The 26,309-nt window shown below is 51.4% G+C and overlaps 1 protein-coding gene across 1 annotated transcript in view; it reads right to left on the bottom strand.

Moving 5' to 3' along the window:
- Window positions 1-8,456: 8,456 nt before the first annotated feature.
- mfr (ferlin family C2 domain-containing myoferlin misfire) overlaps window positions 8,457-26,309 on the bottom strand; it is a 34,327-nt gene continuing 16,474 nt past the window's right edge. Inside the window, 24 exon segments of the mRNA XM_029111052.1 lie at window positions 8,457-8,704; window positions 9,079-9,263; window positions 9,724-9,987; window positions 10,145-10,243; window positions 10,515-10,753; window positions 11,442-11,629; window positions 11,841-11,964; window positions 16,195-16,465; window positions 16,866-17,020; window positions 18,145-18,366; window positions 18,608-18,670; window positions 18,983-19,159; window positions 19,329-19,545; window positions 19,666-19,840; window positions 20,154-20,328; window positions 20,465-20,632; window positions 21,338-21,475; window positions 22,055-22,177; window positions 23,249-23,581; window positions 23,853-24,021; window positions 24,583-25,050; window positions 25,166-25,317; window positions 25,438-25,602; window positions 25,879-26,071. Of these exon segments, the coding sequence (XP_028966885.1) occupies window positions 8,457-8,704; window positions 9,079-9,263; window positions 9,724-9,987; window positions 10,145-10,243; window positions 10,515-10,753; window positions 11,442-11,629; window positions 11,841-11,964; window positions 16,195-16,465; window positions 16,866-17,020; window positions 18,145-18,366; window positions 18,608-18,670; window positions 18,983-19,159; window positions 19,329-19,545; window positions 19,666-19,840; window positions 20,154-20,328; window positions 20,465-20,632; window positions 21,338-21,475; window positions 22,055-22,177; window positions 23,249-23,581; window positions 23,853-24,021; window positions 24,583-25,050; window positions 25,166-25,317; window positions 25,438-25,602; window positions 25,879-26,071 (4,711 nt within the window).

Below are 26,309 nucleotides of genomic sequence, written 5' to 3'. Positions count from 1 at the left end.
TTGATGTACGAATGGAACCATCATCTTCTCAGATAGAATTCAAGCTAAGCGCTAGTCAGCTTGAGGTAAAAATAATGTTTTCGAAGCAGCAATATCATCACACTCGAGGAACAGAATCACCATTGTTTTCAACGACACTCATGCAATAACTCATTTCTCCGGTCATGGGTCATGGATGACGCTCTGAAATCACTCGAATAATGAACATCATTCGATACGTGGAACGTACACGATATTTTCTGATCATTTTATCAGGATGGAGGTTCGACAACAAGTGGGATCCGAGACTTCCCCCGGGATGTGATGAGTAAATCCATCAGATGGCCGATGTGAGTCCGCCGCGGGGGATCATCAGTTCACGATTTGTTGCGTTTAGAATGAACGAACGATTAGCAGATAACTTGTTCATAGCCGGTCATATTGGAGTAGGTTTCGGTCGCCTTTAAACGGACTGACAGTTTCTAATAAAGCATTTATCTTTCAATGTGTTGACCCGTGTACAGAACTGTTGTCTTCCTTAATCGAGCTCGGAGCCCCACAGGAAAAGAGCTTTGCGTACATGTATCCCCTTGGTCTGAGCAGCTGCGGAGCGCCACTGCGGTATGATATCATATGGGAGATCAGAGTCCCGCTTGGATCTTCCCGAGGATGTTCTTCCGGTCTTTCCAGCTCCGTGAAATACCACTGACTGTATGTGAGGGGGTTGGCTGATCGCTGATCCGAGTGAGCGGCAAAGGAGTCGGAGACGTGAACAAGAAGTCTCATTGTCTCTCACGATTCGGACTTCTTTCGGCGCCTCAGGGAAGCCCCGTCTGGCTTGGTGGACCAAATTTGCCGATGCTCCTTGGCCGACTCCCGGAGAGAATTAGACGAATCCGAGAAATTCCGGTCGCGCATTCCCTTCTCAGAAGTTCTCGCGCATTAAGAAAATTCAATCCGTAATCCCTTATTTAGAATCGAGAGGAATTTTTAAGGAAAGATTTCTTTCGAAGGTAGCGCTTCTCATACGCGGGACTACAGGGTTCCAGAGCACACGACCGCGATTATAGGATTCAGGAGTTCGACTTCCCTCCCGAGTCGTGAGACTGAAGGAGTGCGCCTCTGACGCCCGCAGCTCATCTGGAGATCCGCCACCAACTCGGAACGATAGTCTCTCTTCTCGGGCGCTTACATGGTGCCCCTCCTTCATCCCTTCGTTCAAGACGGGACCCCATCGGGGAGAACGGGGGATTCAAACGGGAAATGCGGAAGATCCACGAAGGAATGAGGTATTTCTAGTCGATGGGATATGCAGTGAAAATCACGTTCCGTCACATGACTGGCCTCGAGGACTCGTCCAGCGATGGATCCCGCAGATTCGCGCAGGGTTCACTCTCAGAGAAATCTCGATTCACTTGTCGCCTAAGTCAAAGTCTGCATCGGCGAAGGCTGAATGAAGCCCGATCGAGTTCGAGAACTTCTTTTAGGTCGCGGTGAATTTGCAAGATCAGGAAAGTTATCAGGGTGGCCCATGCTCGCTACGCAATCGCCCTGCGTCGAGAGAGTCCGCCGATAAAAACTCAGTGGAATTCCATGAATGTTCGAGGCATAGCTCTTGGGATCATTGTTTACTTTCCGTCTACATACATTGTCGCACAGGGACGCTGCGCGGGACCGCACTCGAAGTAAGCGAGGAATGCCTAATGAGTTCCAAACCCTGGAAGAGTCTCTTAATGCCTTTGGATTTCAAGGCGTTGCGAATAATTTGCGTGCGTTCTATTCCTTCACAGCGGGAGCGTACCCCGAGAGGAAAACGCTGCGGAAAACTTCTCCTACCCGTGATGGGGCCCGAGAACTATACATACTGCGCGGGTAAAGCTCATCCTAGGATCATCGACCTTCTACGCGTTCTCACCCACTGAGCCATCTTTCGTCCTCCCTCCCCTGTATCCCCCCCTATAATAAAAGCGGCATGTCTGTCTCTCTGTCAGTTCGCACCTTATCCTTGTGCTTCGCCCCAGGATTCCATTCTGATTATGCGTGCAATCGATTAGGGACTCCTTCGTCCTTTGCCCATGTGAAGTTTTCAGCATCCCTGCGGGCCGTTTCTCAGAAAAACGCGGAAAACTCCAAGTTTTTCCCCAGTATGCGGTATGGCTGTCGCATGACGTCATGGTGGATCCAAGATGGCGGAGTAGCGCTGCACTCCACGCGGAATTCGAAAGTGTCATCGATTGAGATCGAGCCCTTTTGATGACTGCGGGCCTCCACTCTTGATTTCAGGAGTTTTTCTGGACTATTTGCTATCCCGATACTCGCATCGATTTCTCGTCTCCCGGAACGCTAGCCGAAAACCGAGACGCTCAACCATGAAGCATTGGGTGAAGATGTGAATCATAGCCACCAAGTTTTTACGGATGAACTTTCTCTCGGCATAGCGTTTCGGAGCCTCATAATTCAGCTTTTCGGAGCCTTTTAGCTCAAACTCGATACAACACTTTGGGCATTGATTCAAATATTCGAAAGCACTGATAGCCGTTTTTGCTAACAAGCGTTTCGGTTCCACTAACGAATTTCGATTCAAGTGCCCTGTCGTCTGTGACCTATCGTTGTATCGTGGTGTTCCCTGTGCATTTGTTGTTCTTTTCCTGTCTTCCGTGTATTCATGCTTTCCGTGACATATAACGCTTTCCCTGCATCCGTCGTTCTCGTACAGTAATTTCTGCGTTCGTCGTTTCGGTATCTTCTGTGCAGATTCGTCGTTTTAGGGGTGACTCCGCACGTCACCTGATTGTGAATCATCTGTCCAAAGGACAAAAAGCGGGGACGATTCCGATCATCTGTTCAGACTAGACAGAGCGGGAACGCTTCTCTTCCGAATATATCAACGGGCCCCAGCGATTGATTCGTCCCAGAGCGGTGTTTTCTGTGCACTCGCTGTTTTCGTGCTACTGTCTGCTATCATTCGTTGTATTTTAACCTTTTTCATTTAATCATGCTGAGACCCCGGCGTTCCCGTTTATAGCTTCCGTGCACATTCAAACTCCCCCATTTCTAATCGGAATATTCTGAGCCCCGTTCTATGAGGAGCGCCACTCGGCCGTCAACAACTCAGGTATTCCATATTCTTGCAGAAATGCGTTCGGGAATCCTTCCGCTCTGGACGCCGCCAAGGAATCGCTTGTGAATGTACCTCAGAGCAAGAACTTAAATTGAATCGAACAGTTTTCGCGTATGGCAAGGCCAGAGAAACGAGTTGAGTCTGACGGACGAGGTCGACATTCTCAAGAGGAATTTTGTCCGTGCAATGTAGCCGCTAATCCCCCGCCCTCCAGGTGAGTTCCTGGTATTGAGTTCCCGAAGAAAAGGCAGCCCCCTCGGAGGCTTCCCCGAAGCTAACCATCGGCAGAAAGCGCCAGAACAAACGAGCACCGGGGTATATCGGGAATTATCCCCTATTCGCCGTCGACCTTCGGGAATTCCGCCGTATTCAAAATCGGAACCTCGTGTCAGATTCTCAATTCTTCCAGAGACGATTCCGCTCCTCTATCATCAAACGAGGAGGAAGATTCCCTAGACTCGTCGGGTCGAATATGATGCGGGAGAATAATTTACCGATCAGAGCTCGCGGATTCGGGTGCGTTTTGAAATACTGTTTCCCCTCCCAAAGGTCACGTTTCGTCATTTCTCTACGAAATGCAGGACTCGGAATCGGCCAAGTCCAAAACCATAAGGTCAGACGCTAGGAAATCAATAACAAAGGGGGTGTATTGGATTCAGTTAATCATATCTGATACATTGCCTCAATGAGAGCTCAATGCCGACATCTTCCCACCGGCCATTCGAAAATCAGCGCCACTTATAAGATTCCTGATGAGTGATTGCCTGGAAAGTTCAGATTCCCGGCGTGCGAGACCCACGCGCCGACGGTCGGAGAGGCGGAGAGGCCCATGAGTTCGCAAGGAAACCTCAACAAGCTCAGTAAAGGAAGATCTGGGCAAATTCAAACATGTTCTGCACTCGGATTCCTGGCTCCTCTCTATCCTACAGAAGATGTATTCTGCCTCAAACGATATACGCTTGAGAGAAATCGAGGACAGACCGACCAAAACCGCGATCGACAAAACTGCGGCGTGCCGTCGCGGGAACATTCCGCGAGCGGCACAGCTGAAGTTGCGGGATTGCCCCGGACGGAAAGCCATGTATATTTCCCCATGTTGTCAATTCTACACTCGACGAGAATGTTTCATCGTGTGCCTGGACCGCCGTCACCCTTTTTGCGGCGAGCGGCGGATGTTTCGCGAAACCAATCGAGAGCAGATATGACTTCCCGAGCAGATGCGTAGTTCACAATGCTCTGGAGACCGGTTCAAAGATTTCTGGCTGGAGTCGTGAGCAGGTCACGAGGTGGTGACATCGCGGGATGGAGTCCGCGCGCGTCACCGCTTCCTCCAGATGACGCCCTCGAAGCGAATAATTCTGGATATCAGCATCCTCTGAGGCGGACTAGCCCTCGAGCCTCGCGCTTTATAGGCTACGAGGAGCCTTCGCGTAAAGTCCCGCGATGTGGCAGTCGACCATAATTCTTGCTCGAGCACATTAACCGCACTGCTCCTGCGAAGCTTATGCTTTCGACAACAGGAAGTTTCCCGACACAGCATTCAATGACCGTCCCGGGAATAGGAAGACTACGGGGCGGAGTGCGACCGAAACTTTACCTCTCCAAGGAACTAACGATCGTCCACAAATCCGCAGAGTAAAGCACGCCCGCATGACGCGCCGTTTTTCGGTGCCCACATGTTTTTCGGCTTGAGCCGCAACTTTGTTCCGCGCTGGTCGCATTCGTGGAGGGATCCCTGCAATTCTCGGATCTGGAGCAATAAAGAAGACGATGACGCCACAACCGTGGCGATATCTGTTCAGAGGAAATCCTTTTTACCCACATGAACGTTTGGGTAAGTCGAGTTTTGGAGGCCATGGGTGGAATGGGCTCGGATCTATTTTTGTACAGGATGCGATATGGCCATGGAAAGCAATAAGTTCAGCTTCAATATACTCCCCCGTGTCAAGCCCCTCATGACGTACATCCGACTGATTTATTGCTGAATGTTCCAGGATCCTGCACTGGATCTCTGGCATCCGGGGAGCTCTTCGTGTTTGTTCCTGCGATGGAAACTTGTCGCGATGAGGGAAGCGGTCGTCAGACTTTCATGAGCAAATCCATAGACACGGCTTAGCATCCTTGTGGTTTTGCGAGAAAGCTCCGGCGGCGACGACCCCGTATCTCTGACCGAGAACAGAGACGGAAGTTTAAGGTTCGGGCCAGCATAGGAGTTACGCTCGCGCATTCGAAGTCTGATGTGCGACTCCATGATAGGTCATCCGCGGCCCGAGGACGATTATGACGGAGGCTGCAGATGGAATCTGGGAGACCTATCACTCCGATACAGGGTCTCTCTTGGTGGAATATCCGATTCCCAGAGAGGGGCGAAATAGAGGAGAAACTGGCTGAAAAATGAGGCAATTCTTGCCGGGTGGGTGGCCGTGGACCTGCGCGGCGACGACTGGGAACTACGGAATAGCTCGAATATTTTGTTGTCTGTCTCAAAATCCTCACAATCCTCTCGCTCGAGGTCCCCTGACCGAGCAGCCGTGGAATCCGCTGGAATTGTCGCAGCTCTATGATGTCGGGATAGGCTTAGCAACGCCGGCCAGATGTTGGTCCGTTCCGAGGAAGCTCGCAAATGAGAGAGGTTCCGAGATCCCGAAGGAGGCACTCGGGAAATCTCTCGCGAGCGGAGGATTCTGACCGGTATCTGACCTCAACGAACTACAAACCAAAGGGAAATTCCAAAGTTTATCCTAATATTCCTTGCTCCGAGCGATCTGATATTCCTTCGGTAGGAAGCGATGAATCCTCCGCAAGCAAATCATCGAATTGACTCGGAGTCCCGAAGGAAACAGGCCGCTCAATGCATCTGGCTGCATGAGGAACTTTCTGCGTTTTCTGTGTTCCAAGAAGAATGACGCCTCTGAGCTCGAATTCTTCCCCGAAGTGGGCTCGAGTCGGGAGCGTTCTCAACACAGTATTATCTCATCCCCACTACGAACATCAAGAAGACGTACACCTGGTCACTTTGACGCAAAAGCCGGCTTAAGCTGGGAGTTTTGGTCTCTTACTCGGGAAAAGCGTTGGCTCAAAAGAGATCTCAATGTTCGAGTCCAAGGTGAACAACACTCTTGACATCCACACTCATCTGGCTCGACGTAAGTCGACGCCGGAGAGATCATTCCCAAAACTTCCCTTTCGTCAGAAAGGCTTCCGCAATCGGACCTTTATATTTGGCTCGATTCTGGATGACAATTTCCGAGGCGCGGTTGTTCCGCTACGGCAGGTATACGATGGGGGCATTGACTAATTGGAACCAGAGTTCCTCCTGAAAACGAAACATCGGTCAGACTTGTTCAGGACTCAGGATACCCGTATCGCCGAGCGACTCTCGTGATGTTGCCTTCCAGACAGCATTGCTAGCCGATGAAGGGGTCGGTGTTGAAAATGACGGAATCGTGATTTTTGTGAGGAGGGCCAGATGAGCCGATGAGCCCATTGAACGATCAGCCGAGTGACCAATTTAGCGACCTGAGCTTTTTTTTATTAGATTATTTTTTGGTTCTTAGACGCGAAAGACGCGTGGAAGAGCTTCCATAAGGCTAGAGAGCACGTTTAGTAGAGATGCGGGGAGCAGTACTACATGGATAAGACCCTTTAGAGGTGAGTAGCACAAAGAGTGCGGAAACTGTACTTCGGACAGCTCCCGTGAGCTTCCGTAAGCGAGAAGTACACGATACCCTCTAGCGTCTTGCTACTGGCTATAAAAACTTTACTGCAGTGCTCCGCTTCATGAATTTGTTCATCGTTTGTTGTCGGCAAGGTTTGTAAGAGCTCGCGAGATCCCCGAGGTTTACGTCGCGAGCACGGCACGCTCGAAGCACGCTTGGGCGCTGCCGGTATCGTTGTTGTCATTGTTGTGGCCGAGAGCCGAGAGGAGCAAGCGAGTGGCTGGGAGGCTCTTTTTGTTCGTTTCTGCGTTAGGACGGGATGAAGTTCATCTCGAGGGACACGGATTCGTCGAGCCGAGTAGCAGCAGCGCGTGGCGAGAATGCGCGTCGGCAAGCACGAATTGCTGAAAATTCCCACTCATCTCGTGTTCTTTTCTCACCCATTCCGGTCTGTAACCAAGCCTTTCCCTAGCGACTCTCCGAACATCTTGCGCTTCAAAAAAGATTACCCAGAAAGGCGGAAAAAATGTTTTCCTGCACGACTGGGAATGTTCGTGTCGGAAATACACTAACAACTGATAACGACCCTTGTATGCCATGGCAGATCCCTCATCAGAATTAGCAGATTGAAAGCAGGCCCCAGTGATTCTTCTCTCCCCTTTCTGGTGCTGCTTCAAGGCACGGTGTTGCCGATTGACTGTGATTCCGATCCATCCCCGCCTTCCAACACCGGTATGAGAAGAGGATTCCCCGACCCGGTAACTTGGCCCGGCGTTATGAGCCCTGCTCCGGAGCATTACTCAAAATCTAAGTACCGTCGAGAATCGGCTACCTGTTCTGAAGTGGATGCGCGACTTCTCCACAGGCAGCGTGTCTGCGGCGCGGCGTTCCGCTGGTCGAGAAACCGAACACGAACTCCGACCCAAAGGATTCTGCTCGGCCAGGAAAAAGTAACATTTTATTTGACAACAAAGTTATTTTTCGCTAGTTCTGAAATATTCGTCGTCGATGTAGAGTTTCGTCAAAGCGAGATTCGCTTTTCATTTTTCACTGCGTACGTAGTTCGTATTTCGTTCGTTGTCAGCAACAATTCACCTGAATCTACATACTTCGAGAAAGAACAAGATCTTATGCATTTCAAAAGCGTCAAGCGGCGAGGTGGAAAGCTTCTAGAATCTTATCACCGGGAAAACTGATTGTTGGATGCCCCCGGGAGGGACAGTCCTGGCTGCGAGATTCACTTTCATTTCAGAAAGATGTACTTAGTTTTTTCGGGGATAGCAGATTCAAAATACTCTGGCAAAGTACTCTTGAGAAGATGAGTTACCTAGAACATTCCAAACTGATCTACTCAATCAACAAGGTCAACAAATTATAAAACTCATTCTTGGCGGGGCTTCGTCACAGCTCAGTTTGTCTAGATTAGGGCATCGCCCAGTCCCAAAGTATTCCACTAATTGTCTTCGACCTTCGAAGGCGTCGATATCCGTCGTTATGATCATACTCAAACGTGGATAATAATCGTTCACGGAGATACATCAACTTGAATAAATGTTCTCCAAACCAATGTATACGTGATAAAAATATTTGTAGGGGATTCCTCACGGGACGTAGAACTAGATGATCATTGATCAGTTCACCTTAGTGAGTCTCACTGGGGCCCGACAAATGATTTGCGAGATTATATTTCCATAAATTCAAGCACCCAGCATTTTCTTGACAGTATATCCGGGTATAGAGTACACGAACAAGGCCAACATCAGCCCGAGAAGGAATATGAGGATGGCTTTAAGAATGAACCATTTGTATCGATGCCAAACGATGTACTTCACGGATTTCAGAGGGTTCAGAAACCATACAAACGATGCATCCGGCCGATTGGGTTTTTCGAGTGGGTCCGGTTCCGAGCGGCCGAGGCCAGCTGGATTCCGCTCAGATTCTTCGCCTGCGGGAGGGGTCGACAGAATTATTGAATATTCATTGTAAGCGATCGATTAGCCCAGGGATGGAACAGCTTCGAAACAAGCTCTCCCAATCTTTGATATCCTGCTCCTCTGACGTCCATAGTAAGCTTGCCAGCAGCCAAGCTTCTCGGTCATTCTATAAATCTCTCGCCTTTCCCCCTCTCCCCATGTAATATTTCTGTGAACGAGCTTCTATGAGATTGAGCAGACAAACGAGATATAATTCATCATCCCGAACGATCTCCGGACCCGAATAATGGAGCTAAGCTAGTGAGCGATGACCTCGGCGCGAACTAGTTGCCATACGAAACCCTCCTCCCCGGCCTCTCAGTCAGTCTCCGAGAGCCAGACTCACCAGTCAGTAAGTGGAGTTCAGCTTCGACTTTCCCTGTGAGTTCCATCTGCTGATCATCCGAACGTTTGACGAAGAAAGGCCACCAGCCTTTTATGCGGCGCTGCTTAAAAATGCTCACATGGGGCGCGTCAGGCCTCAATATATCCAGGCTGCATTGTGCGGCCGTCTTAGCACCACGAGGAAACCTAGCAGGAACGGAAGACGATGATAAATCGACTATCCACCGGAGATCTTAATCCCCCTTGCAGGCAAACCTCGACCTTGAGCCGTCAATTAGTTCCGTTCTGGCTCTTCCTAGAGTGATTGTCCAGCTTATTATCCCCAGCGAGCTCACCAGCGTGCCCCGATAATTGTCCCCCACCTTCGAAACCAAATCATTCCCTCCTCCGGGAGTTCTCTTCGTCCGCAGATTTCCTCGCAGTCATCATATGCTGCCCCGAAAACGATCGTCTTCTTGTCGACGACCGACGAATCAGGATGAGGACTCGATTCATCAACATTCCAAAGGGAAAAAATGCCCGCGAAGACGACCCCGAGGTCACTTCCGACCATCAAATGCTCCCTCTATGCGGATTCCGGGACCAAGCGGAAAGCGGAACAAGATGTGAAATGTATTATTAAGATATCTAGAAATCGACGCCCCACCTGTTTAAATCGAGGGTGAGAGCACCAAGAAAATCATCGGCAGAGAAATGATCCGCATCCCAAACTTGTAGCTGCAGTCTCGCAGGAATTTTAGACTCTGTTTCGTCCCAAGAAAAAAGCGATTCCTTTCTGGATATGACAATCTTCTCCTCCGCAGGCAAATACTCGAAAGGGAACACAAAACGCCAGTTGAAGTTCCCTTCGCCAGTGAGCGAGCGATAGTGGATATCTGTGCTCTGAGTATCTTCCGGCCCTTTGAGCCATCTGTGGAAGGCGGAACGAGACGGATTACATACTTGTCGCCAATACTCCGGACGATTTCGATGGCTCTCATCTACTCACTGCCACTTCTGGTGGGTTGGGCTTCCGATATAGGGCATACGGCAGAGTACTGCCTGGAGTTCTCGGCTGGAATACTCACGCTTTCACGTAGATATCAGACATTTTCTCGCCCGTGAAAAAGGCGTCGTCCTCTAAGACGACTTCGTCCGTGTTCCATATGATGACCCGCAACTCGAAGCTGCAAGACAAGGGAGGTTCCTCCGAGCTAATGATAGGGGAGTAGATGAAATACTTCCGAACAAAACTCGTCAGCGTGGAAATTGCTTGGAATTCCACATGACTTTCAGATGGGGTCCGATCCCATCTGCTAGCCGACAGGATATGTCAGAGTGCCCGACGCTCTCAGTCAATATGCTGAGTAGGTCTTTGGAAAGTTCAATTTCACCTCTTCCCTCCTTCGGTCGCAATACAGAGGTCTCAGGTGTGCGCCGTCTCTTACGGGAACTGACCTTTTCGGTTTCCTCGGAGAAATGTCGACGGGCGGCCCGGGAAGCGGCTGTCCGGTATCCATCGGGAACATATCAACCCACATATCAAGTTTTCCCTGTTCGATTCCAGCCGCTTTCTCGGGATGGAAAAGTGGTCGCGTTTCCACGTGCTCAGTCACTAGAGCGTTTCCTTCGAGAACTTCAGACCATCGATGGAGAATGGCAAGAGACATGTGCTCATAGTTTTCCTGTCGTTGTTTCTGTAAGCATGTAAAAGACTCGATTTGTTTCGCTCTTATCGATTTTTTATTCGAACTTTCCGTCTCTATCCGAGCTCTCCTTTTTGAATGAGCTCCAAAGAGCTTTCCGCTGTTACATCCTCCCCGATGGGTATGTATGTAAGGTAAGCTTCATCCACTACCACTTTACTTGTACCGGAAATTCGACAGAGCTCTCGGGGCTCCCGAGCGAGACTTGCTACAGATCTCGAACAACTTGCGCTGTTCGTGCGAAATGCTGGAAAATGGAAGCCCCCATTCCACATTTTCCGTTCATTTCTCGGAGGGACGAAAGCCGTGCAGGAGAGGGCTGAGTTCGACGGTGGGAATGATCCGCCATCAGGGCACTTGAAGAAGTGTTTCTAGGGTTGAAGGGAGCGGCTCAGAGAGAGACTCATTTTTTTCTGAGAACTCTTCTTCTGGAGGCGGCTCTCGCCTCGCAAGGAACCTACGATAGGACACGTACACAATCCTCATGAATACGAGGGCTGATGAGTTTTGACGCAAGAGGATAGCCAAAGTGGGATCGCTCATCATTGAGACGCTAATTTCGTGCTGGGGCTCCTGGGGAATCGCTTCTGGGCCTTCTGTCGAAACCCTCCCGGGATACAGCTCAGTGTGGCAGAAGTTAGGAACCGAATTGATTACAGTTTTCCGGGAAAATACGCACCTTGGAAGTTTTGCTGTGATGTATCCCATCAAATTCTTGATCGTCGGTCTTAAAAACGAACGTTCGCGGACCGACGCGAACCCTGTTACCGGGTGGAAGACAATGGGGCCCATCAACTTTCTGTTCCTTGCAGATTTTCTGAAGAATCTGGGATGGTTTCAGCGGGTCCCTCCATTGATTTTGGCCGGCTGTGAGGAGCGAGAACCTCAGTCATCACACGGTCATAGCTCCCTAATTGCTCACTTACACGAGCAAATATTCACCATGCTCATGAGGCAACTCGGGATGTCCAGCGAACAGTGAATTTGAAAGTCGCCGCAGGCGCTTTGCCACACTTAAGTGCTCCGGAGTACCTACAAAACGATACCATATCGGAAAATCGAATCGCCGGATGCTCACATTCAGTGTCATACTTCAGAGGAAGCCCACACGTCGCTCTATGCTTCGAATAGAAACGGTTCTCGAGATCAATTTTGGTTTCACCAATGAGATCATCACGTCCCAATAAGTCCCAATCGAAAACCTGAAACAAAAAGTCTAGGGTGATGATCGCTCTCATTTCTCTATTCTCGCGCATTTGAGGCGATGGGCTCCGGCAGCATTGACTAGGACGCGCGGTCGTAGCGCGTGTACCGTTCATCTGATCTGCGTCGCGAGGCATATCGATAGGCGGGAGTTCCCCGTATTTCAAGAAGAGAAAATTGCGATACTCCGAATCCCTGAGGACTGTTCTCCGACGCAGTTGCTGGAAGAACGCTGTCCCTGACACTCTTTCAACTCCTATGGCGATGGGAGGATCCGTAGACGGAGTGGGACTTAGCGACACTTCACTTCAATTATCACCACGATACCCTAGGTTTCACCCATCGAAACCACGCAGCCTAACTCGAGTCGATTTCGACACGCAACGGTATAGTGGCGGTATAACATTCCGCACGGGGGACCACCAGTTTCGGTATTTTTGATGTTCTTGGGAGCCCGGGTCTATGTTCCGCCTACCGGGAAGGGAATTTCCACGGGCCCAATGTAGCTGTCACCTACCCAGCTCCCAGCGAATCATCCCGCCATCGGCCGAGTCGCAGGAAGCGATTTCAAAGTGTCTCGCTCTGTTTTGAGAGACGCTGAATAGCAGCTGACGAGCCTAGAGAGCCCTTCATTGAACCCCCTACACGGCAAGTCCCCTTTATTCATCGCTGAGACAGTATTTTTCCACGAGGCGAATATTTCAGAGCTCGAGGTCAGGAGTGCATGGGATCGGCCATCGTCGCGCATTTCTTCTTGTTCCCGGAAGGCTCATGAATATCAAGCGATGAGCCTCCCGTTGGATGCCATCTCCCGTACTTACTAAGCCTCGAATTGTGTCAGGGTAACTAACCGAGGGAAAATCATGATGCTAATTATTAACAACGTCGAACCGTCTCTCTGGTGAAGGTCTTATGAGTGCCACGAACCACCTACTAGAATTTTCCTCGTCCATCTGCATGGTTGGGGAACGAGCTTGCCGCAATAGTCACGGCGATTCGGGATTCGGAAGACTGGTCCTTCGATTACACCGAATGATTGGAACGATGCCTGGCATAAAATGCTCATCGAGAACGTTCACTGAGTGAGATATTCTGGTGGACTCTGACTTCGGATCAACCCAGCTCATGTCGCTGCTTCATTGTTCAGCGGTCATCGATGGAATGAGGGAAAGCATTCAATGTCACGTCGAGCGAGGTGGAATCGGAGTCCTCAAACAACGAACCCATCTAAAACGAAATCATTCGCATGCCATCAAAATTCCCCATCTTCCGCGAGAGGTTCGCGCAAGAGGTGTTATCCTCAGCCAGTTCTCACGAAGATTCGCAAGAGCAGACGGAGCCACGATTTTCTTCGGCTTCGAATGAGGGCTCCGCGACGGGGGGCTCGAAGGAGCCCGGTCCTCCAGAACGGACGAGGGGCCTTCTCGATTCCAGAGCCGCCGCAGCGTTTCGATTGCTGACGGCACTCTCCGAGAAGGCGAGAACCCGAGCCGACTGGGGAAAATACCGAAGCGAGCTCGACTGGCGTCTGCAAACAGTCCGCTTCCATCAGCTCGAAGGCACCGACTTTCCGGTGCTCTACGATGACCTCATACTCTCCGTGGAGAAGTATCTCGCACCCAGGGTGTCGCTCCGACTGGAATCAATCGACGGCTTCCTTATCGGTGATTCCTATCGAGTTTTATTCATCGGCCGCGACCACGAAGCTGAGCTCCTAATTACAATGTCCCCGACTTTCCGAGTCACCGACCACCGCTTGACCCTCAAGCTAACGCTCACCAACTTTTACGTCCTGCTTTTCGAAGCCTTCGACGACGTGACGTGGCCTTATCCTCCGCAGAAGATCGCTTCCTGCGAAATTTATCCTCGACAACTGATGTCCGATGTGTGCACTCTAAACTTTCATCTCCCCGGGATCGAGATCACTTTCAAAACCAGCCTCGATGCGCCGCCGATCGAGTGAAGCCCGAGTATCGCTGCCTGGTAATTCCGGGTGGGAGCTGAGCTCCGAGCTCAGTCGGAAATGATTTTCCGAGCCATCGCAACGTTGCCGATAACGAGTTTGTCTGGCTGCTGCTCTGCAGAATCATCGGGCTACGATATCGGGCTCTTGTCGGCCCTCATTGTCAATACACAGGTTCCCGACCTTCATGGAAACTTCAAGAAGGTCTCCCTCAGGTAGACGAGGACGAGATGAAAGAACACACGCGGAGTGTCTAGAGGACGCGAATTCATGTCACGTTCCACCGCAAAGAGAAGACATGGACTCCCACACAATCGATTGCGTCAACGTAACGCTCCTCCCCGATCGTGTTCTCGAGAAGTCCGTTGGAAATAACGAAGATCTCCCGAGAAAAATCTATCTACTCGTGCGACGGACGATGGGGCGGGACAAGAGGTAAATTCAAGTCGACGCGCCCTTGAACGCACTCTTTGCGGCCAACGTAGGTTCAAACCTCGAGTGAACGCCGGGGAGAATTCCTAGCAGGAATGATGTTTATGTTTCAGTGATCCATTCCCGCCCTTCAAGACATTGCTGTTCCTGAAAAGAATGATCCGCTGCGCGAAAATCAACGGACTCCATCCGATCTGTACAGCGGATCTTGAGACTCGCTTCAAGACGCTCCTCGAACACGATACCACCGAAGAGGTTCTGAGTGCTCTACGAGGTTATCTGGCTCCAACTGTAAGCTTGGCTTTCGAGTCCCTCGCTGGTGTGGATCTCCCCGAGAAATTCCGAATAGTTTTCCTCCACAACGATCAACGGTGGGAGGAATTAGTAAGTGCTCGCGAGACAGACGTTTGTAGAACCGAACCGATCGATATGAGAGTGGTTCCGGATGACAGCGTCGATGTGCTTCTATACGAGGAGGGGAATAGCTTTTACAAGCTTGTCGACACTCGACAATTCGATGGAATCGATCTCTTGCAAAATAAGATTTTCATCTTCTTCCCGAAGCGAGCTCTGGGGCTGACTGTGCGCGTCGCTGTCAACATTCCTTCCTCATGAACAGCCCACGACAGGTAGAATATTTCACGAGAGCTGGAAACGTCGAATACAACGGAATTTCTATCGAAGAACCTCGAGACCTCGTTCTGACCTTGTTTTTGCCGTATCACCTGTCATCCGAGCCGGAGTCTCCCGTTCAGTCAAGTAAACATGGGGGAGATAGAGTTATCCCCGACAGTGGAGATTGTCCCCACCTCATGACCACCTTCTCTATGATCGAAAACTCCGGACGATGTTTTTTTTCTTGGAGCTGGCGAAAATTCAATAACTCTTGAGGACTATGATGTCTTTCCTGCTCGGGGTTTTCGGGAAGGCTCCTCGTACAATCACACGGGAGAGCTGTCAGCTGTGTACATAAAAATCCAGACGGGCTGCTCTGTATGTATACTGCGGGAGAGGAGCGGGGCACAGAACTATCGATACAGGAGTTGTTGGTTATCCTTCGACCATCCTCCCACCTCGTCCCGGTCCCGGCGAAGAAAAGATTCACAGAGGGCATTCGCCCACTGGTAGTCCTCTCAGATTCTCACACGGAAACTCCTTAACTTCGCTCCGAATGATTTTTCGACGATATGGGTCTAAGTAAGCCCGAAATTCCGGGCATCCGACAGACGGAACCTCAGCCCGGGAAAAGGTCTAGATGAACGAATTATTCTCGCGTATATTCGTCCCACGATTTTCCCAATTATCCCTCACAGGAAAGAGGCAGCTCGCTCAGGACCTTCCTCGACTCCTCTGAATGGCCCTGTCTTCCCTCGCGGACTGGTCCGAGGGCACGCATCAATCGGAGGAACAATTCGTGTTCGGTTCTGTGGAGGTGCTTCTATGAGCATCCAATAATTAGCCCTCATGTTCCGGGCCGAAATGTACAGAGCCGCGTACCGTGGTCGTCGTCGCTCCCAAGTCTCCTGGGTCGATTACCCAACAATCGAATTATCATGTTTGTTTGCTGTTCTAATCGGATGAGTCTTCTCGTACAATCCCCTCGCAATCACCCAAGCCAAGCGGGTTGTTTGTTTTTCAACAGCGAAATCGAACTCTTCCAGCAGCTGGGAACGAACAGGCCCGTTCCTCTCGTTCCGGGAACAAACAGATGTCCCGGGACGGCAGCCCTGTTGCACGCATCGAGTGATTGATCGAATCTGATCGAGATGCGCACAAATCTCATTAGGTACTACTCAGAAACTACTCAGTGGCAAGTCGATGTCGATCATCTCACCTGAATGTGGAGCAGCGAGTCGTGTGGGAATATTGCTTCGAACTGGAAGCATTTCCCGAAGACTGGATTGAGTTGTTTGGACACGTAGTTGTCTTTGTCGCTAAGTTTGTTCTGGCCGAGTCTGATCACAAGATACGGATCTGCTTTGCCGTTCAGATCGGCGGGATGGAGATCGGTCGCTCGAACGATGTAAACTCGGACGAGCACTTTTATCGGGTCATTACTGGGCACCGATCTCGAGAGGGGCTCCCAATCGCCGGAGAGCGGATATCTGGAAATGAATATAGCTCGTTTGTAAAGCAAGCTTGTCGTTCGTCCGCTCACCAACGATGTTTCCAGAACATGGGTCAGACAACGAGTGAATAATTGACGTAGTACTGCTTCCCATGAATCTGGTATTCATTGGTCGACAAGCCAGCTTGCTTGTTCTATCTGACGAGTCGCTAGCTCGCATCGTGCACGCATGTGGGCTCATTTCGCACGCTGGACTGACTCGAGACTCCGACGGCAGAATGCGATGAGCGGACAAGACGCTGGCGCGCGGAACCCGGTTGCGAGCTAATATCGGGATTGCATCCCCGTCCAGAATACTGTGTCTCGGACGCGCGGAGCTTCGAGAATCTCGTGCTCCTGTTCCCGCCGGGATATCAGGAGATTCCGAGGCAGCTCACCTGTGGACCCTTAGAGAGCCCTTGAAAATGCCGACGATTCTCCTCTCATCGTCATTCTCGTCACCTGTTCGTTTCCCTCTCAGTAATTGGAAACTCTCGAGCCATTCCTTGAAGCCGTTGTACTCCAGGACGGACTCTAATTCCGATGTGTAAACCTGCGAAAGAAGACTCTCGTTAGGGACCTTTGGCCGTCAGGGACCCGGGTCCGCATTATCTCAGCCCGGAGCCCGAGATCCCCGATGGGGGCCTTTCAGATGAATCTTTGCAGACTCCCGCGGAAACTTCCAAGAGATGGAATAACCGAGACGATTGAGAAATTTCTTCCCAAACGCGCCCCGCGAAAAGCGCGTCATCAGGAGTCGATAATCATGGAAGTATTCCGCAACGTGGCTCAGCATCGCGCCGCATCGGACACCCTGCTCCCGTTCCAATCGGAAAGATCGACCATTATCCCGTATCGCGAGGCGCTTCCGAAGAGGAAAATTTTAGTGCTCAGCGGAGCTCGGATAAAGCTGGATGGCTGATTTAAGGGGGGCGATCCTCAGAGGGAACTATTCTTGAATTTCGAAGCAGCTCGATTCTGGGAACTCCTTGCCGTCAGCCCAATTCTCTCGGAGCTCCAGATGCATGGACGTACATCCGAACGAGAATTCCAAACCTTCGATAGGAACGTAAGGTAGAACAGAATGATTAAGACGGCGGAGAAGCTTCCGTCATGGGAATCGTGCGAGATGATTTTTCCCTCTGCGGGGAAAACCCGAGATGACTTCGCCTCCACGTCATTAGTGATCGAACACTCAATCTATCTCGAGACACGAAAGGGAAAATGTCCAGACCCATTAATCCCTCACGTGAGAGGATTCTTGGAGGATAGCCCATTAATTCTCAAAGTATTTATCTGACTTCTCTCAGACGGTTGGAGCGCAGAGAAAAAAACGAACGAAAATAGGTCGACGTATTTCCTAGACTATAACTCCCCGAGAATCAGTTTGAATTACATTCCCAGAGCTCAGCGGGGAATTTTCGTGCGGTCAGAGTTGCGTGGAAGAGTCCCTCAAGGACACTTTAGGAAATTTCCCGGAGCTACTTTGACGAGATGAGCCCGAACTAAGCAATGTACAGAGGTGGACCTGATGAGCTCGGAGTCTCGTTACGGACGGAGCCTCCTGAGTTGGGCTTCCAACTCCATGAATGTCACGGTCGGTCGGAGGACAAATAAACTAAATGAGGAACTAGTTGTGAGAGTCTCGAGTCTTCGGATGCCGAACAATCAAATTACCTTGATCATTGAGTACTGATCAAACAGACTCCGGAGCCTATCTGAGTGAAAGCCGTCGTCTGGATTTCCTTTGCTTTTGTGCTGCGACTGAATCGAGGCGAAGTATCGGCTCCACCAATCTTTTGAATCCTCGGATAAATCGTCGTTCCTCGTCATGCTCCCTCGCTCTTTCCTTTTCTTGGCCTGTTTCTTCTTACCCTTGCAAGGTTCTTTTTCAGTGTTCTGAAAATGGAAAACTCATCGTAGCTCGTCGATCTTATCGGGCGTTCCGCTTTGTTCCGAAGCAGTGGCGCCGGCGGGATCGCTCAGGTGCGGTGGCTCGCCGGAAGCCGTATTCCGACGGGGCTATCTAGCACGCGTGCCAGCCTATGCAAGGGATTTGGATTCCGCGTTTTTGTGCCGGTTCATCTTCGCTCACTCAGCTCTCTTACACTGTGCAACGTACAGCGGCTTCTCGACTTACAGTGAGGGCGTTTTGATAACTAGGGTCAGAACCTTCGTTGCTGGCCAGGTTTCCGTCTGATAACTGCGGAATTACGCTTTGCATGAGTGTATGCACGGAATACACGGAGACGTCCCCGAGTTTCTACAAAAATCTCCGCATGATCCGCATGTCGAACGTTCTCCTACATTCTTCTCTGTATTCTTTGAGGATCTTGTTTTTCCTCCAAGTTCCCTCTCGGATTCGGGCCACCAGGGAGGATGTTCGTGTTCGGGGAGCTCCATAGAAGCGAGAGGTCTGTCGCTTCCAGCTCCGTTCGATTTTCTCAGCTGCTCGGTCGGAAGGGTCACGCATGGGAAACATTCGATAGGAGCTCCCTGTCCGAACTTGACTGACCTTGGCATCCTTCGAAGGATTCAGATGTATCACAGTGATTTGGGAATTGGCGTTCGGGCCCCCGTTCGCTGCGGTTGCCGTGCCACCCTCGACGTCGATGAGGGTTTCGGTGGGAACTTGATGTGCCTTCAAAGCCAAGACCCGCTTCTGGCTTTCAAAGGCTTCCTGCGCCGTCAGCTGAATGAAGCTGAAAGGAATCGGGAGAATGCGTACGCCTTATCCGGAACTACATATTCGACACCTGGCGGAAAGGAGTATATCGCGAGCTGAATGGTGATCTTTCCCCCCCCCCCGCTCGATCCCTCACCACCGGGTTCTCGAAGCTATCGGGACGCGAACGACATACAAACCGGTGGATAGAGCTTATGACGTGAGTTCCGACGAGCGTAAATCGGCCGAAACTACGGCAGTCGACAACTCGTATGGTGACAGGCGGGCAGTACATCTCCTGATCGGGGAGATCGATGTCGATGGTTTTAATCGGCATGCTGAAGTTGGGGTTCTTTGCATAATTGTTGATTATCGAAGACTGGATGGTGTGGCCGCCGCACTCGATGTCCACCCTACGAGAAATACATGATACGTCGAGCATTATTCGATGCTTGTCATTTTTCTCCCGGATGTCTCTGAAGGAATGGCGCAAGGCGGTTTCGACATCTCTGTTGCCTGCGACGTCCACTTACCTGGGGCGGTCAACTTTGAGAAGATTGACGCGACGCAGGTCTCGGAGGCCCCAGAATAGAAATTCGATTTTGTACCGAGAGAGGGTCGGGCGAATACTTTTCGGAATCGGCAGCACGGGGCCTCGCTCGTTTCGCCAGATCGGCTCAACCGATTCCACGCGGCCCGCCGAGTCGCCTGCGGGTGGGGACAGTACCGTCACGACGGATTTTTTTCGAAAATAAATGTCCCCACAGAAAACAAGTTTATTCGGGACATCTGTATGTTTTCTTTGGAGCACTTTCGGACTAGGGCTAGGTAGGCCTCATCTCCTCTTATTCTCAAGTTCTGAACGCGAAGCATGGAGGTGCGACCGTTCTGCCTTCCGAAGAAGGATGACTTGCGAATTGCGAGGAAAAGTGATAAGAGCCATTCGAGATAGATGACCGTGACACTTCCTTCCCCCCCCCTGGACCTGCAGCTCCAAGGTCAAGAACCTCGATATTCTCACCTGTGATCGAGTTGCACTCGATGAGCTCGAAAACCGCTAGGAGTTGACCCGCGTTTTCGTTCGGCGATCGATAAAGGTCGTGCCACTCGAGTTGGGGGATCTTGTACTCAGTCTCCGTGAACCCCAGCTTCACATGGGGCTTCACCATAGCGCGTCCAAGGAAGTCGCATTTCCCCTTTAAGTTTACGAAGGATGCTTTATCGTTCCGGCTGATCACCCGAACCTACTTCTTGAAGACCTCGAGCAGGGGAAAGCTGTTCCCATCGGAGCATAGGGTCTCTGCGAGACACCAGAGGTGGCAGATCACTCACCACGTTGTCTTGATCGAACACGTTCACGACCACCAACGGTGGGTCTTCGGAAAGCTGGGTCAAATCCCCACAAAGCTCGATTTTCTGAAGAAGCACCATCTCGTCCCACGTTGGGCTCAGCGTTTGTTCGATGACCTGGGTGCACGAGCTATGTCCGCAGAAATGCAACTGTCCGAGAAAGATAATGACCGACTATTACGCGCCGTCTTATCTGGCAAGCTTCTACACATAGATTTGCCTGCAATTCCTCCTCCTCGAGTTTTCGAATTGGACGGCCGGTAAACCCCTCGTGGTATTAACGAACAGAGGAACTTCTGCCTACCAGAGAGGGGCGGAGAATCTTCCCCGCGTTAGAACGAGCGAAAGAGCTTCCTGCGACTGATTACATGGGTCAGAAAGTTCTTCTTCCGGAAAGCGGAATAAGAGTTATTCAGGCAGCGACTCGGAGGGAAACCAGGCCGCATATTCCAGACGTCTGTAGGGCCCCCACAATAATCGGACTTCGGAATTCCGACAGTTCACAAAAGTCACGATAATGATCAGAGAATCTAGCGCGAGTATTCGTTGTTCCGACGAGGCCCTCCTCGGAATCAATGAAGCGAGGATCATCGCTCGCTGCTTTCCAGGTTCCAGAGAAGGACGAAGAAGTTTTCTGTTCCGCTCCTGAGTTGCTACGACCGGCTCGCGGACTCATTTCGAATTCCAACGAATCGCGGACATTGTTTCCAAGGCCGCAACGCTTTTCGAGCACTTAGCCGGCGACCTTCCCGTTGAGTTCGATCGAATGAAGTTCACTACACAAAGGCCTTATCGGTTGTCGCCTGGGAACGAGTGCCGCAGGCTGGGAGTCAGACGAAAACATTCATCACGAACCTGAGCGAAAGGATCGGAAAGACCCGACGAGTCGGACGCAATGAGTGATCTCGCTTGATACATATGAGCTCTCAAGATGAACTTCGAACGTTCCGTGTATTGCAGCTTCTCGAAAGGGACGCCCGTATTCGAATAACCCTGGAATAGATTGGGGCTTAATAATTGGGACATGGAATATAAAAATCCCGACCTCGTGCATAACCAGTGGAAAAGACGTTTCCAAGAAGGAATCCTTGATTTAGCTCTATGACGAATAAGTCAGCGACGAATCGCGAGCTGCGACCAATGGTATGCATCCGAAGGCCGTTTGTTTCTTCTCGGGATAGCATGAGCGAGACCCCCGCGAGAGAATCTGGCCAGCGACGTCCATGAATCCCCTAATCGCATTGCGCGAAACCCGCCTTTATTGTAACAGGACGACAGCGATCGTAAATCATATCACGTCAAATAAAGTGCCTCAGTTGGCCGTGTTTCCGATCAGGGTCCTCCCCGGACGAGTAATCGAGTCAAGGGATCGTCTCACGACACTATTCGGCGAGAATCTTGATCAATATTGACGAGTGAGCTACATGATGGACAGATGCTGACTCGATTCCACTCTTACGGATCGTAGTCGTGTTTTTGCTAAGGTCTTTCTTCTCCTCTGGTTTGCGGCAAGAGCTCGCCCATGCGTCGTGTGTGCATAGTACGACCGAGTCACATGCCACGCTCGCTTACCTCAGGCACTCCGCGGAGCGACTGGTCCCTCTCTGACCAAAGGCCTAGCCAGATGTACAACTCGATGTTAGCCTCGACGTTCCACGCGGAGCTCGGCGTCTGTTTTTTGTTACCGCCGCCAGGCTGAAACGGTTGTGTGCTCCTTGTGAGTCCCATTCTCTTTTTGTTATTCTCGCTGTCTAGTTCCCCTTTACAGGGGAGCTTCAGTCGGAAGACAGAGAAGCGCCACTCCGAGAATGAACAAGAGTCCAAGTTCGTAATGTTACGTTTGGTTGCGTCCTCAATCGGTCTTCCGAGAAATTCCGCGGATCTCTTCTCAGGGTCCCCTGTCTACCGCGGATCCGGGTTGCTTTCCCGAGGGTTGGGGATGCGCACACAACATTCATCTTTCATCTTTTTAACCCGTGGGACATTTAGTCGGAATGGAACTCTTTCGCTCGGAAAGTTTCCTCTGCTCTCCGCAATCTCGTAATCCCCCGCATGGAATTTCCGACATGGTGTTCTTACGACGAGGAGCTGACCGGTGAGCGTGGGGAAATCTCCCACCGAGGCCGTGAGCTTCAGCGAGTACCTTGGCCAAGTATAATCCACCAGACACGACCGAAAGATTTGCGGAATGGGATTTCTTTCTCCTCTAAAACCCACACCGAGAACCCTTTCGGTCAGTTGGCGGTTTCTTGCCATTCGCATTTCAGGTTAAGCTATAAAGGGCAACGGAGCGACGTACTAATCCCCGCGAGAGGATTACGGAGAGGAACCCGAGGACGACTTTGTCATAAGCGATGTGAACTCCGAGGTGAATTAGCGAGACCCTCCAAGGTCTCGAGGCGGCTGTGTTTTCCTCGGACGGAGTCTATTCTTAGCAAAAAGTTTCCCCACTGAATCCAGAGGGCTGCGTCAGAGAGGCTCACGGAGAGTTTCTTGTTCGGCCACAGCAAGCGCCGAGAGCGAATATCTGATTTTTTTCTCGAGAGCTTTGTCAACAACAGATCCTCACATCAGACGTTGAGTTTAGGCAAGTGAGTAATTAGTTTCGCAGACGAACTACTGAGGATAGACATGGGCTGGACTCGACGACGGTACCCGTATACATTAAGAGTTCCGGGCGAAGTCCGATTCGACTCCCGGATATCTCTTCCGCCGTCCAGCACTCGCGACGACCGGACGATTAACGTTTCTCGCAAATTACTTTACCTTGAGTAGGAAGGTCTGTCTCCGTTCGCAGAGGCTTCCGCGTTGCTCGTCGTGGACTGAGTAAATAATCAACCGGGCCGGGATCCTATGGTAGGCCACTCGACGACCTTGGACCAGCATCCAGACAAAAACGTCTGGTAGCGAATGTTGCGCATCCTCGCAGATATCTTTAAGTTTCCGAATGAACATCTGGGTTGCCTGAAGTTTCTCCTTGAACGAGTGCCGGTTCAAGAGCGGTTTCATCGCACGGGCCATGGTTCCCATGTGATCGACCTCACGCTGGCAATGCCGTTCCCGTTCACGGTCGAGCTTACTTCTCTGGAATATTTTTTTCTTTTTCGAGAAACCAATCTTCGCCTCGATCCGGGCGAAACTTTCTCTGCGTGACTACGGAATCGCAGAATTGCCCCGCATCCGGGCGATGCAGAACTTGCGCGTGGGGTGGAGGAGACCAAGAATAAAGAATAGAGCTCCTAGGGAGACTCGAATCCGAATGCGATCTTTATCCGCGGCACGGAACGCGGGAACGAGATTAGGCAAAGGACGGCGAGAAATCGCTAGGGGGAATAGTGCGTTTGCACTCGCAGCGAACGCTTACACGAACTCTGGTGCTGCTTTTCGACGGATGTTCTTGCTTGTAATGCTGGAGATAAGCCGCACAATCGCTTGCCAACTGCTCGAGCACTCCTCGGAGACGTCGATCTGCATCACCTCGTTCCAACCTCACCATTTCCAAAACATCGCTCACGCCGAACTCGAGCCGCTCGAGGATCCTGTAAATGATAGAAGCCAATCATGCCACGGTCCCCGCAAAGTTTTCCACTGGCATTGACTATGCACAACACTCTGCCCTCCGTTCTCCTCTGAGCGCTCGGATCCGGGCAGGCCACAAGTTCCGCACGTTTCCGGTGACAAAACTCGGACTTCGTGTTGAGGAACTAAGCCATCCGACGGAGTTCCGAAAACCTTCGTGCCCCTCTCCCCCGACAACGGGGCCGCTTGTCGGTGTCTGCCGACCCCCAGCATGGTCTTCGCGTCATCCGCAGCTGGGACGCGGAACTCGATCGCCAATGCGCTGTACAACGCTCAGCCTGAAGTGTCCAGAGCAAGCACTTCTCGGCTGTGGCAATGTTGGCAATTGCCGCAGCGCTTTTCCGGTCCAGCATAAAATGTCCGGGAATTAGAGCTGCCTTAGGCCACTTGTCGAGGAAAACTGCCACTAGTAGGAAACGGGAGCTGTATTGACCTTGAACAAACAACAAGAGCGACCAACAGCTCGCCAGCAAACCGACCGCCGGCCCCCTCGCCGGCCTACTGGCCGGTCGGCCGGGAACCTCTAGAACTGGTGAGGGAATATTCTGTTGGCTAGGTGCCCTACGACTCACCTATGCAGCATATTTGACAGGTATAATCTGCGTCTGTAATCCGGCCAGCTGCTCCGGACCCAAATAACCGGCTTACAGTGCCCGAAGCCCATGTGCAGATGGTCGCCGGGCTCGGGTCCGCTCGTGGGCTTCATCGATGGCGTCGTGGATTTCCATTCGCTCGAGTCCACTCCGTGCTCGCCGTCGAGCGTGTTGCCCGCGTTCCCGATGCTCAGCTCGAACTGAACCGGTTTGTCGGCGAAGCGTTTGTCGATCATGTGACCCTCCATGATGACGGCCGACAGGAAGAAATCCTCGTTTTTCGTTGGGTTGTCCTCCGTGATTGGCGGCGCACCTTCAACATGAACTGAAGGCGGAAGCTGCATAACTGCCATTTCGGGTAGAACTTGAGTTCGGACGGAAACCAGCAGACGACCTCTGAAACGACCGGGCAGCTCCTCAGCACGAGCGGAAAAAGAACGAGCGAGCCCGAAAGAATTCGAAGTTTTTTTTCCCATGCGGAACATCTTTTTGTTCCCTCCAATCCATTCACCTATACATCACTCCTTCCGCTAAGCCGTCGTTGAGAGGCGCGTGAGCGCTGCCCCTTTGGAACACCGAGTCGCTACTTCGTGCCGATCCATATAGATAAATGTAACAAGGGCCGAACGTCGGCAGGAAGCCTTTGTCTCCGTCGTTTGAAATCTGCAATTCAATGAGGCGCGAATAGAGACCCGGCTCGCTGAGCTGTCGCGTGCTCGTCGCATCGGAGCTTTACGGCTCCGCTCTCGCCTCGGTAGACTGTGTCTCCGTATTCATACGAACCTTTGAGATGTCGATGAAATGAGTGGCGATCACCGAGTCCTTGACCGGCCCGTTGTCGCGTAGTTGCAGCTTAATCCTCTGGCAGAGCGGGGGGAACATCTCCGTGAATACAATCTGCTCGTTCCATACGGGTGAGCAGCAACTCTTCTTGACCGATGTCTTGCCCTTGAACAGACGAAGAATTCTCAGGAACAACGAGCCTGAGCTACTGCGAGCCCCTCGCGAGGTGATATCGTCAAGGTTAGCCGCAAGGTCTCCTGTCCATTTGGCTATGGGCTCATGGAGACACCGACGGCTGAATTACGGCACGCCCCTCTCCCTCTTCTGAGTGTGAGTTCCATTTAGAGTTTATTGATTCCTCGATGCTCTTCGCTGGAAGAAGAATTGGCCGAGTCCCCTACCCCTCACTGAAGACAGTCGATGAAATCTGCATCAACTCACCGTGAGACCCGCGAAAGAGACCTGTACGAATGGGTCGATCAACTGGCGTTGACTATCTTGAGCTAAGACCTTCTTCACTGAAGCTACCAAGTTCCCTCCGTTCGCTCTCGGGAGTCCATCTGCTTCATGGATTGAGACGATGTAGCGCGCGTGTTGTCTCTCTGTGGGCATTCCCTCTGGCAGCAGGAGATTCCTGGGGGTAGAAAAAAACATAATCAATGGACGGAAAAACGTCTGTCAGAGTACGTCTCCCTCCGTTCCCACCGCAAGGACCAACGAAGAGAATTCGGGAAGTCCTTCTACGGAAGAATTTCCACGAAAACCCTTCACAGCCCTGTGCAGAATACCATGGCTGTCCCATGGGGAACGCGGCTATCGGACCTTGACCTGCGAGCTCGTGCACGATACGGAGTCGTTTCAAAAAGTCGAGG

Source organism: Galendromus occidentalis, unplaced genomic scaffold (assembly GCF_000255335.2).
Source record: "Galendromus occidentalis unplaced genomic scaffold, Mocc_1.1 scf7180000077213, whole genome shotgun sequence".
NCBI classification, from domain to species: Eukaryota; Metazoa; Arthropoda; class Arachnida; order Mesostigmata; family Phytoseiidae; genus Galendromus; species Galendromus occidentalis.
This window is presented reverse-complemented; position numbering and strand designations above follow the sequence as displayed.